Below are 20,651 nucleotides of genomic sequence, written 5' to 3'. Positions count from 1 at the left end.
AAAATAAATTTTTCTCAGGACTTTTTGTGGTCTATCCTACTACAGGACACCATAAGGAACAAAAAACGTTTATATTATGATGAGTTATTCCCAACAGGGCAAAAGTTACGGGCGACTCTTCGAAAAAATACATAGTGGCATCTCCACCCATCTCCAACCATGTCCACCCATCCTTATATGGGTCGGAACTCAAAAAATAAATTTTTCTCAGGACTTGTTGTGGTCTATCCTACCACAGGACACCATAAGGAACAAAAAACGTTTATATTATGATAAGATATTCCCAACAGGGCAAAAGTTACGGGCTACTCTTCATCAGAATACATAGTGGCATCTCCACCCATCTCCACCCATGTCCACCCATCCTTATATGAGTGAAAACTAAAAAATAAAATTTTTCTCAGGACTTTTTGTGGTCTATCCTACTACAGGACACCATAAGGAACAAAAAACGTTTATATTATGATGAGTTATTCCCAACAGGGCAAAAGTTACGGGCTACTCTTCATCAGAATACATAGTGGCATCTCCACCCATCTCCACCCATGTCCACCCATCCTTATATGGGTCGAAACTCAAAAAATAAATTTTTCTCGGGACTTTTTGTGGTCTATCCTGCTACAGGACACCATAAGGAACAAAAAACGTTTATATTGTGTTGGGTTATTCCCAACAGGGCAAAAGTTAAGGGCTACTCTTCATCAGAATACATAGTGGCATCTCCACCCATCTCCACCCATGTCCACCCATCCTTATATGGGTCGGAACTCAAAAAATAAATTTTTCTCAGGACTTTTTGTGGTCTATCCTACTACAGGACACCATAAGGAACAAAAAACGTTTATATTATGATCAGATATTCCCAACAGGGCAAAAGTTACGGGCTACTCTTCATCAGAATACATAGTGGCATCTCCACCCATCTCCACCCATGTCCACCCATCCTTATATGGGTCGAAACTCAAAAAATAAATTTTTCTCGGGACTTTTTGTGGTCTATCCTGCTACAGGACACCATAAGGAACAAAAAACGTTTATATTGTGTTGGGTTATTCCCAACAGGGCAAAAGTTAAGGGCTACTCTTCATCAGAATACATAGTGGCATCTCCACCCATCTCCACCCATGTCCACCCATCCTTATATGGGTCGGAACTCAAAAAATAAATTTTTCTCAGGACTTTTTGTGGTCTATCCTACTACAGGACACCATAAGGAACAAAAAACGTTTATATTATGATCAGATATTCCCAACAGGGCAAAAGTTACGGGCTACTCTTCATCAGAATACATAGTGGCATCTCCACCCATCTCCACCCATGTCCACCCATCCTTATATGGGTCGAAACTCAAAAAATAAATTTTTCTCAGGACTTTTTGCGGTCTATCCTACTACAGGACACCATAAGGAACAAAAAACGTTTATATTATGATAAGATATTCCCAACAGGGCAAAAGTTACGGGCTACTCTTCATCAGAATACATAGTGGCATCTCCACCCATCTCCACCCATGTCCACCCATCCTTATATGGGTCGGAACTCAAAAAATAAATTTTTCTCAGGACTTTTTGTGGTCTATCCTACTACAGGACACCATAAGGAACAAAAAACGTTTATATTATGATAAGATATTCCCAACAGGGCAAAAGTTACGGGCTACTCTTCATCAGAATACATAGTGGCATCTCCACCCATCTCCACCCATGTCCACCCATGCTTATATGAGTAAAAACTAAAAAATAAAAATTTTCTCAGGACTTTTTGCGGTCTATCCTACTACAGGACACCATAAGGAACAAAAAACGTTTATATTATGATGAGATATTCCCAACAGGGCAAAAGTTACGGGCTACTCTTCATCAGAATACATAGTGGCATCTCCACCCATCTCCACCCATGTCCACCCATCCTTATATGGGTCGAAACTCAAAAAATAAATTTTTCTCAGGACTTTTTGTGGTCTATCCTACTACAGGACACCATAAGGAACAAAAAACGTTCATATTATGATAAGTTATTCCCAACAGGGCAAAAGTTACGGGCTACTCTTCATCAGAATACATAGTGGCATCTCCACCCATCTCCACCCATGTCCACCCATGCTTATATGAGTAAAAACTAAAAAATCAAAATTTTCTCAGGACTTTTTGCGGTCTATCCTACTACAGGACACCATAAGGAACAAAAAACGTTTATATTATGATGAGTTATTCCCAACAGGGCAAAAGTTACGGGCTACTCTTCATCAGAATACATAGTGGCATCTCCACCCATCTCCACCCATGTCCACCCATCCTTATATGAGTAAAAACTAAAAAATAAAAATTTTCTCAGGACTTTTTGCGGTCTATCCTACTACAGGACACCATAAGGAACAAAAAACGTTTATATTATGATGAGATATTCCCAACAGGGCAAAAGTTACGGGCTACTCTTCATCAGAATACATAGTGGCATCTCCACCCATCTCCACCCATGTCCACCCATCCTAATATGGGTCGAAACTCAAAAAATAAATTTTTCTCAGGACTTTTTGTGGTCTATCCTACTACAGGACACCATAAGGAACAAAAAACGTTCATATTATGATAAGTTATTCCCAACAGGGCAAAAGTTACGGGCTACTCTTCATCAGAATACATAGTGGCATCTCCACCCATCTCCACCCATGTCCACCCATGCTTATATGAGTAAAAACTAAAAAATCAAAATTTTCTCAGGACTTTTTGCGGTCTATCCTACTACAGGACACCATAAGGAACAAAAAACGTTTATATTATGATGAGTTATTCCCAACAGGGCAAAAGTTACGGGCTGCTCTTTATCAGAATACATAGTGGCATCTCCACCCATCTCCATCCATGTCCACCCATGCTTATATGAGTAAAAACTAAAAAATCAAAATTTTCTCAGGACTTTTTGCGGTCTATCCTACTACAGGACACCATAAGGAACAAAAAACGTTTATATTATGATGAGTTATTCCCAACAGGGCAAAAGTTACGGGCTACTCTTCATCAGAATACATAGTGGCATCTCCACCCATCTCCACCCATGTCCACCCATGCTTATATGAGTAAAAACTAAAAAATCAAAATTTTCTCAGGACTTTTTGCGGTCTATCCTACTACAGGACACCATAAGGAACAAAAAACGTTTATATTATGATGAGTTATTTCCAACAGGGCAAAAGTTACGGGCGATTCTTCGAAAAAATACATAGTGGCATCTCCACCCATCTCCACCCATGTCCACCCATCCTTATATGGGTCGGAACTCAAAAAATAAATTTTTCTCAGGACTTGTTGTGGTCTATCCTACTACAGGACACCATAAGGAACAAAAAACGTTTATATTATGATGAGTTATTTCCAACAGGGCAAAAGTTACGGGCTAATCTTCATCAGAATACATAGTGGCATCTCCACCCATCTCCACCCATGTCCACCCATCCTTATATGGGACGAAACTCAAAAAATAAATTTTTCTCAGGACTTTTTGTGGTCTTTCCTACTACAGGACACCATAAGGAACAAAAAACGTTTATATTATGATGAGTTATTTCCAACAGGGCAAAAGTTACGGGCTAATCTTCATCAGAATACATAGTGGCATCTCCACCCATCTCCACCCATGTCCACCCATCCTTATATGGGACGAAACTCAAAAAATAAATTTTTCTCAGGACTTGTTTCGGTCTATCCTACTACAGGACACCATAAGGAACAAAAAACGTTCATATTATGATAAGATATTCCCAACAGGGCAAAAGTTACGGGCTACTCTTCATCAGAATACATAGTGGCATCTCCACCCATCTCCACCCATGTCCACCCATCCTTATATGAGTGAAAACTAAAAAATAAAATTTTTCTCAGGACTTTTTGTGGTCTATCCTACTACAGGATACCATAAGGAACAAAAAACGTTTATATTATGATGAGTTATTCCCAACAGGGCAAAAGTTACGGGCTACTCTTCATCAGAATACATAGTGGCATCTCCACCCATCTCCACCCATGTCCACCCATCCTTATATGGGTCGAAAATCAAAAAATAAATTTTTCTCAGGACTTTTTGTGGTCTATCCTACTACAGGACAACATAAGGAACAAAAAACGTTTATATTTTGATGGGTTATTTCCAACAGGGCAAAAGTTACGGGCTACTCTTCATCAGAATACATAGTGGCATCTCCACCCATCTCCACCCATGTCCACCCATCCTTATATGGGTCGAAACTCAAAAAATAAATTTTTCTCAGGACTTTTTGTGGTCTATCCTACTACAGGACAACATAAGGAACAAAAAACGTTTATATTTTGATGGGTTATTTCCAACAGGGCAAAAGTTACGGGCTACTCTTCATCAGAATAAATAGTGGCATCTCCACCCATCTCCACCCATGTCCCACATCCTTATATGGGTCGAAACTCAAAAAATAAATTTTTCTCAGGACTTTTTGTGGTCTATCCTGCTACAGGACACCATAAGGAACAAAAAACGTTTATATTGTGTTGGGTTATTCCCAACAGGGCAAAAGTTAAGGGCTACTCTTCATCAGAATACATAGTGGCATCTCCACCCATCTCCACCCATGTCCACCCATGCTTATATGAGTAAAAACTAAAAAATCAAAATTTTCTCAGGACTTTTTGCGGTCTATCCTACTACAGGACACCATAAGGAACAAAAAACGTTTATATTTTGATGGGTTATTTCCAACAGGGCAAAAGTTACGGGCTACTCTTCATCAGAATAAATAGTGGCATCTCCACCCATCTCCACCCATGTCCCACATCCTTATATGGGTCGAAACTCAAAAAATAAATTTTTCTCAGGACTTTTTGTGGTCTATCCTGCTACAGGACACCATAAGGAACAAAAAACGTTTATATTATGATGAGATATTCCCAACAGGGCAAAAGTTACGGGCTACTCTTCATCAGAATACATAGTGGCATCTCCACCCATCTCCACCCATGTCCACCCATCCTTATATGGGTCGAAACTCAAAAAATAAATTTTTCTCAGGACTTTTTGTGGTCTATCCTACTACAGGACACCATAAGGAACAAAAAACGTTTATATTATGATGAGTTATTCCCAACAGGGCAAAAGTTACGGGCTACTCTTCATCAGAATACATAGTGGCATCTCCACCCATCTCCACCCATGTCCACCCATGCTTATATGAGTAAAAACTAAAAAATCAAAATTTTCTCAGGACTTTTTGCGGTCTATCCTACTACAGGACACCATAAGGAACAAAAAACGTTTACATTATGATGAGTTATTTCCAACAGGGCAAAAGTTACGGGCGATTCTTCGAAAAAATACATAGTGGCATCTCCACCCATCTCCACCCATGTCCATCCATCCTTATATGGGTCGGAACTCGAAAAATAAATTTTTCTCAGGACTTGTTGTGGTCTATCCTACTACAGGACACCATAAGGAACAAAAAACGTTTATATTATGATGAGTTATTTCCAACAGGGCAAAAGTTACGGGCTAATCTTCATCAGAATACATAGTGGCATCTCCACCCATCTCCACCCATGTCCACCCATCCTTATATGGGACGAAACTCAAAAAATAAATTTTTCTCAGGACTTTTTGTGGTCTTTCCTACTACAGGACACCATAAGGAACAAAAAACGTTTATATTATGATGAGTTATTTCCAACAGGGCAAAAGTTACGGGCTAATCTTCATCAGAATACATAGTGGCATCTCCACCCATCTCCACCCATGTCCACCCATCCTTATATGGGACGAAACTCAAAAAATAAATTTTTCTCCGGACTTGTTGTGGTCTATCCTACTACAGGACACCATAAGGAACAAAAAACGTTCATATTATGATAAGATATTCCCATAAGGGCAAAAGTTACGGGCTACTCTTCATCAGAATACATAGTGGCATCTCCACCCATCTCCACCCATGTCCACCCATCCTTATATGAGTGAAAACTAAAAAATAAAATTTTTCTCAGGACTTTTTGTGGTCTATCCTACTACAGGATACCATAAGGAACAAAAAACGTTTATATTATGATGAGTTATTCCCAACAGGGCAAAAGTTATGGGCGACTCTTCGAAAAAATACATAGTGGCATCTCCACCCATCTCCAACCATGTCCACCCATCCTTATATGGGTCGGAACTCAAAAAATAAATTTTTCTCAGGACTTGTTGTGGTCTATCCTACTACAGGACACCATAAGGAACAAAAAACGTTTATATTATGATAAGATATTCCCAACAGGGCAAAAGTTACGGGCTACTCTTCATCAGAATACATAGTGGCATCTCCACCCATCTCCACCCATGTCCACCCATCCTTATATGAGTGAAAACTAAAAAATAAAATTTTTCTCAGGACTTTTTGTGGTCTATCCTACTACAGGACACCATAAGGAACAAAAAACGTTTATATTATGATGAGTTATTCCCAACAGGGCAAAAGTTGCGGGCTACTCTTCATCAGAATACATAGTGGCATCTCCACCCATCTCCACCCATGTCCACCCATCCTTATATGGGTCGAAACTCAAAAAATAAATTTTTCTCAGGACTTTTTGTGGTCTATCCTACTACAGGACAACATAAGGAAAAAAAAACGTTTATATTATGATGAGGTATTCCCAACAGGAGCAAAGTTAGAGGCCACTCTACAGAAAATGATCTACGACCATCTCCACCCATGTCCACCCATGTCCACCCTCCCTCATATGGGCCTGAACTCGAAAAATAAATTTTTCTCAGGACCTTATGGGGCTTTCCCTACTAGAGGATATCATAATGAACAAAAAACGTTTATATTATGATGAGTTATTCCCAACAGGAGCAAAGTTAGAGGCCACTCTACAGAAAATCATCTCCACCCATCTCCACCCATGTCCACCCATGTCCACCCTCCCTCATATGGGCATAAAAACGAAAAATAAATTTTTCTCAGGACTTTTTGTGGTCTTTCCTACTACAGGACACTATACAGAACAAAAAACGTTTATATTATGATGAGTTATTCCCAACAGGGCAAAAGTTACGGGCTACTCTTCATCAGAATACATAGTGGCATATCCACCCATCTCCACCCATGTCCACCCATCCTTATATGAGTGAAAACTGAAAAATAAAATTTTTCTCAGGACTTTTTGTGGTCTATCCTACTACAGGACACCATAAGGAACAAAAAACGTTCATATTATGATGAGTTATTCCCAACAGGGCAAAAGTTACGGGCTACTCTTCATCAGAATACATAGTGGCATCTCCACCCATCTCCACCCATGTCCACCCATCCTTATATGGGTCGAAACTCAAAAAATAAATTTTTCTCAGGACTTTTTGTGGTCTATCCTACTACAGGACAACATAAGGAACAAAAAACGTTTATATTTTGATGGGTTATTTCCAACAGGGCAAAAGTTACGGGCTACTCTTCATCAGAATAAATAGTGGCATCTCCACCCATCTCCACCCATGTCCCACATCCTTATATGGGTCGAAACTCAAAAAATAAATTTTTCTCAGGACTTTTTGTGGTCTATCCTGCTACAGGACACCATAAGGAACAAAAAACGTTTATATTGTGTTGGGTTATTCCCAACAGGGCAAAAGTTAAGGGCTACTCTTCATCAGAATACATAGTGGCATCTCCACCCATCTCCACCCATGTCCACCCATGCTTATATGAGTAAAAACTAAAAAATCAAAATTTTCTCAGGACTTTTTGCGGTCTATCCTACTACAGGACACCATAAGGAACAAAAAACGTTTATATTTTGATGGGTTATTTCCAACAGGGCAAAAGTTACGGGCTACTCTTCATCAGAATAAATAGTGGCATCTCCACCCATCTCCACCCATGTCCCACATCCTTATATGGGTCGAAACTCAAAAAATAAATTTTTCTCAGGACTTTTTGTGGTCTATCCTGCTACAGGACACCATAAGGAACAAAAAACGTTTATATTGTGTTGGGTTATTCCCAACAGGGCAAAAGTTAAGGGCTACTCTTCATCAGAATACATAGTGGCATCTCCACCCATCTCCACCCATGTCCACCCATGCTTATATGAGTAAAAACTAAAAAATCAAATTTTTCTCAGGACTTTTTGTGGTCTTTCCTACTACAGGACACTATACAGAACAAAAAACGTTTATATTATGATGAGTTATTCCCAACAGGGCAAAAGTTACGGGCTACTCTTCATCAGAATACATAGTGGCATATCCACCCATCTCCACCCATGTCCACCCATCCTTATATGAGTGAAAACTGAAAAATAAAATTTTTCTCAGGACTTTTTGTGGTCTATCCTACTACAGGACACCATAAGGAACAAAAAACGTTCATATTATGATGAGTTATTCCCAACAGGGCAAAAGTTACGGGCTACTCTTCATCAGAATACATAGTGGCATCTCCACCCATCTCCACCCATGTCCACCCATGCTTATATGAGTAAAAACTAAAAAATCAAAATTTTCTCAGGACTTTTTGCGGTCTATCCTACTACAGGACACCATAAGGAACAAAAAACGTTTATATTATGATGAGTTATTCCCAACAGGGCAAAAGTTACGGGCTACTCTTCATCAGAATACATAGTGGCATCTCCACCCATCTCCACCCATGTCCCACATCCTTATATGGGTCGAAACTCAAAAAATAAATTTTTCTCAGGACTTTTTGTGGTCTATCCTGCTACAGGACACCATAAGGAACAAAAAACGTTTATATTGTGTTGGGTTATTCCCAACAGGGCAAAAGTTAAGGGCTACTCTTCATCAGAATACATAGTGGCATCTCCACCCATCTCCACCCATGTCCACCCATCCTTATATGAGTGAAAACTGAAAAATAAAATTTTTCTCAGGACTTTTTGTGGTCTATCCTACTACAGGACACCATAAGGAACAAAAAACGTTCATATTATGATGAGTTATTCCCAACAGGGCAAAAGTTACGGGCTACTCTTCATCAGAATACATAGTGGCATCTCCCCCCATCTCCACCCATGTCCACCCATCCTTATATGGGTCGAAACTCAAAAAATAAATTTTTCTCAGGACTTTTTGTGGTCTATCCTACTACAGGACACCATAAGGAACAAAAAACGTTCATATTATGATAAGTTATTCCCAACAGGGCAAAAGTTACGGGCTACTCTTCATCAGAATACATAGTGGCATCTCCACCCATCTCCACCCATGTCCACCCATGCTTATATGAGTAAAAACTAAAAAATCAAAATTTTCTCAGGACTTTTTGCGGTCTATCCTACTACAGGACACCATAAGGAACAAAAAACGTTTATATTATGATGAGTTATTCCCAACAGGGCAAAAGTTACGGGCTACTCTTCATCAGAATACATAGTGGCATCTCCACCCATCTCCACCCATGTCCACCCATCCTTATATGGGTCGAAACTCAAAAAATAAATTTTTCTCAGGACTTTTTGTGGTCTATCCTACTACAGGACACCATAAGGAACAAAAAACGTTTATATTATGATGAGTTATTTCCAACAGGGCAAAAGTTACGGGCGATTCTTCGAAAAAATACATAGTGGCATCTCCACCCATCTCCACCCATGTCCACCCATCCTTATATGGGTCGGAACTCAAAAAATAAATTTTTCTCAGGACTTGTTGTGGTCTATCCTACTACAGGACACCATAAGGAACAAAAAACGTTTATATTATGATAAGATATTCCCAACAGGGCAAAAGTTACGGGCTACTCTTCATCAGAATACATAGTGGCATCTCCACCCATCTCCACCCATGTCCACCCATCCTTATATGGGTCGAAACTCAAAAAATAAATTTTTCTCAGGACTTTTTGTGGTCTATCCTACTACAGGACACCATAAGGAACAAAAAACGTTTATATTATGATGAGTTATTCCCAACAGGGCAAAAGTTACGGGCGACTCTTCGAAAAAATACATAGTGGCATCTCCACCCATCTCCAACCATGTCCACCCATCCTTATATGGGTCGGAACTCAAAAAATAAATTTTTCTCAGGACTTGTTGTGGTCTATCCTACCACAGGACACCATAAGGAACAAAAAACGTTTATATTATGATAAGATATTCCCAACAGGGCAAAAGTTACGGGCTACTCTTCATCAGAATACATAGTGGCATCTCCACCCATCTCCACCCATGTCCACCCATCCTTATATGAGTGAAAACTAAAAAATAAAATTTTTCTCAGGACTTTTTGTGGTCTATCCTACTACAGGACACCATAAGGAACAAAAAACGTTTATATTATGATGAGTTATTCCCAACAGGGCAAAAGTTACGGGCTACTCTTCATCAGAATACATAGTGGCATCTCCACCCATCTCCACCCATGTCCACCCATCCTTATATGGGTCGAAACTCAAAAAATAAATTTTTCTCAGGACTTTTTGTGGTCTATCCTACTACAGGACAACATAAGGAAAAAAAAACGTTTATATTATGATGGGTTATTTCCAACAGGGCAAAAGTTACGGGCTACTCTTCATCAGAATAAATAGTGGCATCTCCACCCATCTCCACCCATGTCCACCCATCCTTATATGGGTCGAAACTCAAAAAATAAATTTTTCTCGGGACTTTTTGTGGTCTATCCTGCTACAGGACACCATAAGGAACAAAAAACGTTTATATTGTGTTGGGTTATTCCCAACAGGGCAAAAGTTAAGGGCTACTCTTCATCAGAATACATAGTGGCATCTCCACCCATCTCCACCCATGTCCACCCATCCTTATATGGGTCGGAACTCAAAAAATAAATTTTTCTCAGGACTTTTTGTGGTCTATCCTACTACAGGACACCATAAGGAACAAAAAACGTTTATATTATGATCAGATATTCCCAACAGGGCAAAAGTTACGGGCTACTCTTCATCAGAATACATAGTGGCATCTCCACCCATCTCCACCCATGTCCACCCATCCTTATATGGGTCGAAACTCAAAAAATAAATTTTTCTCAGGACTTTTTGCGGTCTATCCTACTACAGGACACCATAAGGAACAAAAAACGTTTATATTATGATAAGATATTCCCAACAGGGCAAAAGTTACGGGCTACTCTTCATCAGAATACATAGTGGCATCTCCACCCATCTCCACCCATGTCCACCCATCCTTATATGGGTCGGAACTCAAAAAATAAATTTTTCTCAGGACTTTTTGTGGTCTATCCTACTACAGGACACCATAAGGAACAAAAAACGTTTATATTATGATAAGATATTCCCAACAGGGCAAAAGTTACGGGCTACTCTTCATCAGAATACATAGTGGCATCTCCACCCATCTCCACCCATGTCCACCCATGCTTATATGAGTAAAAACTAAAAAATAAAAATTTTCTCAGGACTTTTTGCGGTCTATCCTACTACAGGACACCATAAGGAACAAAAAACGTTTATATTATGATGAGATATTCCCAACAGGGCAAAAGTTACGGGCTACTCTTCATCAGAATACATAGTGGCATCTCCACCCATCTCCACCCATGTCCACCCATCCTTATATGGGTCGAAACTCAAAAAATAAATTTTTCTCAGGACTTTTTGTGGTCTATCCTACTACAGGACACCATAAGGAACAAAAAACGTTCATATTATGATAAGTTATTCCCAACAGGGCAAAAGTTACGGGCTACTCTTCATCAGAATACATAGTGGCATCTCCACCCATCTCCACCCATGTCCACCCATGCTTATATGAGTAAAAACTAAAAAATCAAAATTTTCTCAGGACTTTTTGCGGTCTATCCTACTACAGGACACCATAAGGAACAAAAAACGTTTATATTATGATGAGTTATTCCCAACAGGGCAAAAGTTACGGGCTACTCTTCATCAGAATACATAGTGGCATCTCCACCCATCTCCACCCATGTCCACCCATCCTTATATGAGTAAAAACTAAAAAATAAAAATTTTCTCAGGACTTTTTGCGGTCTATCCTACTACAGGACACCATAAGGAACAAAAAACGTTTATATTATGATGAGATATTCCCAACAGGGCAAAAGTTACGGGCTACTCTTCATCAGAATACATAGTGGCATCTCCACCCATCTCCACCCATGTCCACCCATCCTAATATGGGTCGAAACTCAAAAAATAAATTTTTCTCAGGACTTTTTGTGGTCTATCCTACTACAGGACACCATAAGGAACAAAAAACGTTCATATTATGATAAGTTATTCCCAACAGGGCAAAAGTTACGGGCTACTCTTCATCAGAATACATAGTGGCATCTCCACCCATCTCCACCCATGTCCACCCATGCTTATATGAGTAAAAACTAAAAAATCAAAATTTTCTCAGGACTTTTTGCGGTCTATCCTACTACAGGACACCATAAGGAACAAAAAACGTTTATATTATGATGAGTTATTCCCAACAGGGCAAAAGTTACGGGCTACTCTTCATCAGAATACATAGTGGCATCTCCACCCATCTCCATCCATGTCCACCCATGCTTATATGAGTAAAAACTAAATAATCAAAATTTTCTCAGGACTTTTTGCGGTCTATCCTACTACAGGACACCATAAGGAACAAAAAACGTTTATATTATGATGAGTTATTCCCAACAGGGCAAAAGTTACGGGCTACTCTTCATCAGAATACATCGTGGCATCTCCACCCATCTCCACCCATGTCCACCCATGCTTATATGAGTAAAAACTAAAAAATCAAAATTTTCTCAGGACTTTTTGCGGTCTATCCTACTACAGGACACCATAAGGAACAAAAAACGTTTATATTATGATGAGTTATTCCCAACAGGGCAAAAGTTACGGGCTACTCTTCATCAGAATACATAGTGGCATCTCCACCCATCTCCACCCATGTCCACCCATCCTTATATGGGTCGAAACTCAAAAAATAAATTTTTCTCAGGACTTTTTGTGGTCTATCCTACTACAGGACACCATAAGGAACAAAAAACGTTTACATTATGATGAGTTATTTCCAACAGGGCAAAAGTTACGGGCGATTCTTCGAAAAAATACATAGTGGCATCTCCACCCATCTCCACCCATGTCCATCCATCCTTATATGGGTCGGAACTCGAAAAATAAATTTTTCTCAGGACTTGTTGTGGTCTATCCTACTACAGGACACCATAAGGAACAAAAAACGTTTATATTATGATGAGTTATTTCCAACAGGGCAAAAGTTACGGGCTAATCTTCATCAGAATACATAGTGGCATCTCCACCCATCTCCACCCATGTCCACCCATCCTTATATGGGACGAAACTCAAAAAATAAATTTTTCTCAGGACTTTTTGTGGTCTTTCCTACTACAGGACACCATAAGGAACAAAAAACGTTTATATTATGATGAGTTATTTCCAACAGGGCAAAAGTTACGGGCTAATCTTCATCAGAATACATAGTGGCATCTCCACCCATCTCCACCCATGTCCACCCATCCTTATATGGGACGAAACTCAAAAAATAAATTTTTCTCCGGACTTGTTGTGGTCTATCCTACTACAGGACACCATAAGGAACAAAAAACGTTCATATTATGATAAGATATTCCCATAAGGGCAAAAGTTACGGGCTACTCTTCATCAGAATACATAGTGGCATCTCCACCCATCTCCACCCATGTCCACCCATCCTTATATGAGTGAAAACTAAAAAATAAAATTTTTCTCAGGACTTTTTGTGGTCTATCCTACTACAGGATACCATAAGGAACAAAAAACGTTTATATTATGATGAGTTATTCCCAACAGGGCAAAAGTTATGGGCGACTCTTCGAAAAAATACATAGTGGCATCTCCACCCATCTCCAACCATGTCCACCCATCCTTATATGGGTCGGAACTCAAAAAATAAATTTTTCTCAGGACTTGTTGTGGTCTATCCTACTACAGGACACCATAAGGAACAAAAAACGTTTATATTATGATAAGATATTCCCAACAGGGCAAAAGTTACGGGCTACTCTTCATCAGAATACATAGTGGCATCTCCACCCATCTCCACCCATGTCCACCCATCCTTATATGGGTCGAAACTCAAAAAATAAATTTTTCTCAGGACTTTTTGTGGTCTATCCTACTACAGGACACCATAAGGAACAAAAAACGTTTATATTATGATGAGTTATTCCCAACAGGGCAAAAGTTACGGGCGACTCTTCGAAAAAATACATAGTGGCATCTCCACCCATCTCCAACCATGTCCACCCATCCTTATATGGGTCGGAACTCAAAAAATAAATTTTTCTCAGGACTTGTTGTGGTCTATCCTACTACAGGACACCATAAGGAACAAAAAACGTTTATATTATGATAAGATATTCCCAACAGGGCAAAAGTTACGGGCTACTCTTCATCAGAATACATAGTGGCATCTCCACCCATCTCCACCCATGTCCACCCATCCTTATATGAGTGAAAACTAAAAAATAAAATTTTTCTCAGGACTTTTTGTGGTCTATCCTACTACAGGACACCATAAGGAACAAAAAACGTTTATATTATGATGAGTTATTCCCAACAGGGCAAAAGTTACGGGCTACTCTTCATCAGAATACATAGTGGCATCTCCACCCATCTCCACCCATGTCCACCCATCCTTATATGGGTCGAAACTCAAAAAATAAATTTTTCTCAGGACTTTTTGTGGTCTATCCTACTACAGGACAACATAAGGAAAAAAAAACGTTTATATTATGATGGGTTATTTCCAACAGGGCAAAAGTTACGGGCTACTCTTCATCAGAATAAATAGTGGCATCTCCACCCATCTCCACCCATGTCCACCCATCCTTATATGGGTCGAAACTCAAAAAATAAATTTTTTATAACTCCTGCCTTTAAAGTTCAATATTCGAGCGTCGTGTAGCGCGAGTAAAATAGGTCTTTCTCTCGATAACTCGACGAAACTATACAACGATGTCGAAAAATCAGCTGTTGGACTTTTCAGCATGATTTTACTGTGCTGAAAAGTAATTGGCTATAGGAAATGTATTCAAATTACCTAGCGACCGTCGTTCACTCGAGTTAAAAAGAGATAGCGATACTTTTTTCTCCATATACTCCTACTGTCGCGTTTATCCTGAAATCCGCACATGCGCAAATAGAAAGACGACAATTGGAAACCAGCATTGTGATCATATGTGTCTTATTCTTATTGAAAATCATAACCTGTGTGTTTGATTGTGAAAATTATAATATTATATTATTTATTGTTCATAAAAAATTGCCACATTATTAAAAACATAGATTTTAATAAACTATGGCCGATTTAACGCGACAGTGTACTCCACCAAATTTGGTTGCTGCGGCACAAAAAGCGACGCTAAATCTTTTACCCAAAAAATCAAAAGCGTTATACAACAAAGCTTATGATAAGTTTTTAGATTGGCGTAAATTAAATAAGACAGAATCGTTCTCCGAGACTGTAATATTAGCCTATTTAAATCACCTGTCTGAAACATTATCACCATCGACATTATGGTCACAGTTTTCGATGATAAAAACGACAATTTTATTAAATCATAATGTGGACATAAAAAATTATGGGAAAGTCACAGCTTTTTTAAAAAACAAATCGATTGGATATAAACCTAAGAAAGCTAAAACTCTAACATCAAATGAAGTAGAAAAATTCTTAAATGAAGCTCCTGATGAAATATATCTTGCTTTAAAAGTAAGTTTATAATAATTTAAATTCTCACTTATAATCTGTGAATTAAAAAATTAACTATTATTTTTAGGCTATTTTAATTTTTGGCGTAAGTGGGGCGTGCAGGCGCGGTGAATTATCGAGTATGACTACTAATAATATAAAAATTGTTGACGAATCTACTATACTTGTCCAATTACCTAAAACTAAAACTAACGTTGCCAGGTCATTTACTATTATCGATACATTTAATGAAGTGGTAAAAAAATATATGTCAACACGCCCAAAAGAAACAAAGATTGATCGTTTTTTTTTAAAATACGCCAATGGTAAATGCCAACAACAGCCGATGGGAATAAACAAAATTGGTTCTATTCCGAAAATAATTGCTGAGTATTTAAAACTACCTGAACCGGAATTATATACAGGTCACTCATTACGACGTACTTCAGCAACATTACTAGCTGATGCAGGCGCTGATTTGCTAACGTTAAAACGTCACGGAGGATGGAAATCTAGTAATGTTGCTGAAGGATACATCGATGATTCGGTAGGAAACAAAAAAGAAATCGCCAGTAAAATAAAAAAAAATATAATTTTGAATAAAGAAAATCAGACTATTGAAACGAGTGAAGCTAATATTGAAATTACTGAAGATATTAACCAAAATGAATTAGTTAAAGATAATTTATCTGCTGTAGTGTCTCAAGTACAAAATACTACTGTACATAAGAATCTTGATATTTCATCAACAATTACCATGCCTTCTAAAAATATGAATTTCTCGTTCCACAATTGTACCGTCAATTTCAACTTTGATAATAAATAAATATTATATGTACTAATTATTCTTACGGAAAAATAATACTAAAAAATTTTTAGATTAATGTAATTCAAAAGAAAATTAAAATTAAAACAGAAATTAAGAGTTCAATTACAAAATAAAACATTAATAGATTGTTATTATTTACACCTGTACAATTATTTATATTCAGGAGGTAATTTTTTATTTTTTGAATGATTGAATTCCTCTCAATTAAACTTTAAAGGCAGTCATTATAAAAAATATTGTTCGATACATAAAATTAAAAAGAGGGATACGGTATGCATGTATTGTCAACACTCGTCTAGGGATATGTTACATTCACAACGAGAACTCGTACCTACATCTCTCTCGCACTCGCTTCGCTCGTGCGAGAAAGATGTATGTACTCGTTCTCGTTGAGAATGCGGCATAACCCAAGACTTGTGTCGCCAATCCAAGCATGCCGCAAACCCTCTTTTTAATCCTACGTATCGAAAATAGCTATTTCTCGGGACTTTTTGTGGTCTATCCTGCTACAGGACACCATAAGGAACAAAAAACGTTTATATTGTGTTGGGTTATTCCCAACAGGGCAAAAGTTAAGGGCTACTCTTCATCAGAATACATAGTGGCATCTCCACCCATCTCCACCCATGTCCACCCATCCTTATATGGGTCGGAACTCAAAAAATAAATTTTTCTCAGGACTTTTTGTGGTCTATCCTACTACAGGACACCATAAGGAACAAAAAACGTTTATATTATGATAAGATATTCCCAACAGGGCAAAAGTTACGGGCTACTCTTCATCAGAATACATAGTGGCATCTCCACCCATCTCCACCCATGTCCACCCATCCTTATATGGGTCGAAACTCAAAAAATAAATTTTTCTCAGGACTTTTTGTGGTCTATCCTACTACAGGACACCATAAGGAACAAAAAACGTTTATATTATGATAAGATATTCCCAACAGGGCAAAAGTTACGGGCTACTCTTCATCAGAATACATAGTGGCATCTCCACCCATCTCCACCCATGTCCACCCATCCTTATATGGGTCGGAACTCAAAAAATAAATTTTTCTCAGGACTTTTTGTGGTCTATCCTACTACAGGACACCATAAGGAACAAAAAACGTTTATATTATGATAAGATATTCCCAACAGGGCAAAAGTTACGGGCTACTCTTCATCAGAATACATAGTGGCATCTCCACCCATCTCCACCCATGTCCACCCATGCTTATATGAGTAAAAACTAAAAAATAAAAATTTTCTCAGGACTTTTTGCGGTCTATCCTACTACAGGACACCATAAGGAACAAAAAACGTTTATATTATGATGAGATATTCCCAACAGGGCAAAAGTTACGGGCTACTCTTCATCAGAATACATAGTGGCATCTCCACCCATCTCCACCCATGTCCACCCATCCTTATATGGGTCGAAACTCAAAAAATAAATTTTTCTCAGGACTTTTTGTGGTCTATCCTACTACAGGACACCATAAGGAACAAAAAACGTTCATATTATGATAAGTTATTCCCAACAGGGCAAAAGTTACGGGCTACTCTTCATCAGAATACATAGTGGCATCTCCACCCATCTCCACCCATGTCCACCCATGCTTATATGAGTAAAAACTAAAAAATCAAAATTTTCTCAGGACTTTTTGCGGTCTATCCTACTACAGGACACCATAAGGAACAAAAAACGTTTATATTATGATGAGTTATTCCCAACAGGGCAAAAGTTACGGGCTACTCTTCATCAGAATACATAGTGGCATCTCCACCCATCTCCACCCATGTCCACCCATGCTTATATGAGTAAAAACTAAAAAATCAAAATTTTCTCAGGACTTTTTGCGGTCTATCCTACTACAGGACACCATAAGGAACAAAAAACGTTTATATTATGATGAGTTATTCCCAACAGGGCAAAAGTTACGGGCTACTCTTCATCAGAATACATAGTGGCATCTCCACCCATCTCCACCCATGTCCACCCATCCTTATATGAGTAAAAACTAAAAAATAAAAATTTTCTCAGGACTTTTTGCGGTCTATCCTACTACAGGACACCATAAGGAACAAAAAACGTTTATATTATGATGAGATATTCCCAACAGGGCAAAAGTTACGGGCTACTCTTCATCAGAATACATAGTGGCATCTCCACCCATCTCCACCCATGTCCACCCATCCTTATATGGGTCGAAACTCAAAAAATAAATTTTTCTCAGGACTTTTTGTGGTCTATCCTACTACAGGACACCATAAGGAACAAAAAACGTTCATATTATGATAAGTTATTCCCAACAGGGCAAAAGTTACGGGCTACTCTTCATCAGAATACATAGTGGCATCTCCACCCATCTCCACCCATGTCCACCCATGCTTATATGAGTAAAAACTAAAAAATCAAAATTTTCTCAGGACTTTTTGCGGTCTATCCTACTACAGGACACCATAAGGAACAAAAAACGTTTATATTATGATGAGTTATTCCCAACAGGGCAAAAGTTACGGGCTACTCTTCATCAGAATACATAGTGGCATCTCCACCCATCTCCACCCATGTCCCACATCCTTATATGGGTCGAAACTCAAAAAATAAATTTTTCTCAGGACTTTTTGTGGTCTATCCTGCTACAGGACACCATAAGGAACAAAAAACGTTTATATTGTGTTGGGTTATTCCCAACAGGGCAAAAGTTAAGGGCTACTCTTCATCAGAATACATAGTGGCATCTCCACCCATCTCCACCCATGTCCACCCATCCTTATATGAGTGAAAACGGAAAAATAAAATTTTTCTCAGGACTTTTTGTGGTCTATCCTACTACAGGACACCATAAGGAACAAAAAACGTTCATATTATGATGAGTTATTCCCAACAGGGCAAAAGTTACGGGCTACTCTTCATCAGAATACATAGTGGCATCTCCACCCATCTCCACCCATGTCCACCCATCCTTATATGGGTCGAAACTCAAAAAATAAATTTTTCTCAGGACTTTTTGTGGTCTATCCTACTACAGGACACCATAAGGAACAAAAAACGTTCATATTATGATAAGTTATTCCCAACAGGGCAAAAGTTACGGGCTACTCTTCATCAGAATACATAGTGGCATCTCCACCCATCTCCACCCATGTCCACCCATGCTTATATGAGTAAAAACTAAAAAATCAAAATTTTCTCAGGACTTTTTGCGGTCTATCCTACTACAGGACACCATAAGGAACAAAAAACGTTCATATTATGATAAGATATTCCCAACAGGGCAAAAGTTACGGGCTACTCTTCATCAGAATACATAGTGGCATCTCCACCCATCTCCACCCATGTCCACCCATCCTTATATGAGTGAAAACTAAAAAATAAAATTTTTCTCAGGACTTTTTGTGGTCTATCCTACTACAGGATACCATAAGGAACAAAAAACGTTTATATTATGATGAGTTATTCCCAACAGGGCAAAAGTTACGGGCTACTCTTCATCAGAATACATAGTGGCATCTCCACCCATCTCCACCCATGTCCACCCATCCTTATATGGGTCGAAATTAAAAAAATAAATTTTTCTCAGGACTTTTTGTGGTCTATCCTACTACAGGACACCATAAGGAACAAAAAACGTTTATATTATGATGAGTTATTCCCAACAGGGCAAAAGTTATGGGCGACTCTTCGAAAAAATACATAGTGGCATCTCCACCCATCTCCAACCATGTCCACCCATCCTTATATGGGTCGGAACTCAAAAAATAAATTTTTCTCAGGACTTGTTGTGGTCTATCCTACTACAGGACACCATAAGGAACAAAAAACGTTTATATTATGATAAGATATTCCCAACAGGGCAAAAGTTACGGGCTACTCTTCATCAGAATACATAGTGGCATCTCCACCCATCTCCACCCATGTCCACCCATCCTTATATGAGTGAAAACTAAAAAATAAAATTTTTCTCAGGACTTTTTGTGGTCTATCCTACTACAGGACACCATAAGGAACAAAAAACGTTTATATTATGATGAGTTATTCCCAACAGGGCAAAAGTTGCGGGCTACTCTTCATCAGAATACATAGTGGCATCTCCACCCATCTCCACCCATGTCCACCCATGTCCACCCATCCT

General features: G+C 38.6%; 1 protein-coding gene across 1 annotated transcript; it reads left to right on the top strand.

Annotated features, from left to right (window-relative positions):
• Nucleotides 1-14,894: 14,894 nt before the first annotated feature.
• On the top strand, nucleotides 14,895-16,955 carry LOC130664998 (uncharacterized). The gene is made up of 2 exons (XM_057465234.1): nucleotides 14,895-15,719; nucleotides 15,787-16,955. Exons 1-2 carry the CDS (start codon nucleotides 15,306-15,308, stop codon nucleotides 16,522-16,524), a joined length of 1,152 nt encoding a protein of 383 aa, XP_057321217.1. The 5' UTR covers nucleotides 14,895-15,305; the 3' UTR covers nucleotides 16,525-16,955.
• Nucleotides 16,956-20,651: the final 3,696 nt, after the last annotated feature.

This window comes from Microplitis mediator, chromosome 3, assembly GCF_029852145.1.
Source record: "Microplitis mediator isolate UGA2020A chromosome 3, iyMicMedi2.1, whole genome shotgun sequence".
Taxonomy (NCBI): domain Eukaryota; kingdom Metazoa; phylum Arthropoda; class Insecta; order Hymenoptera; family Braconidae; genus Microplitis; species Microplitis mediator.
Note: the sequence above shows the minus strand (reverse complement) of the source record. Positions and strands in the feature narration are given on the sequence as shown.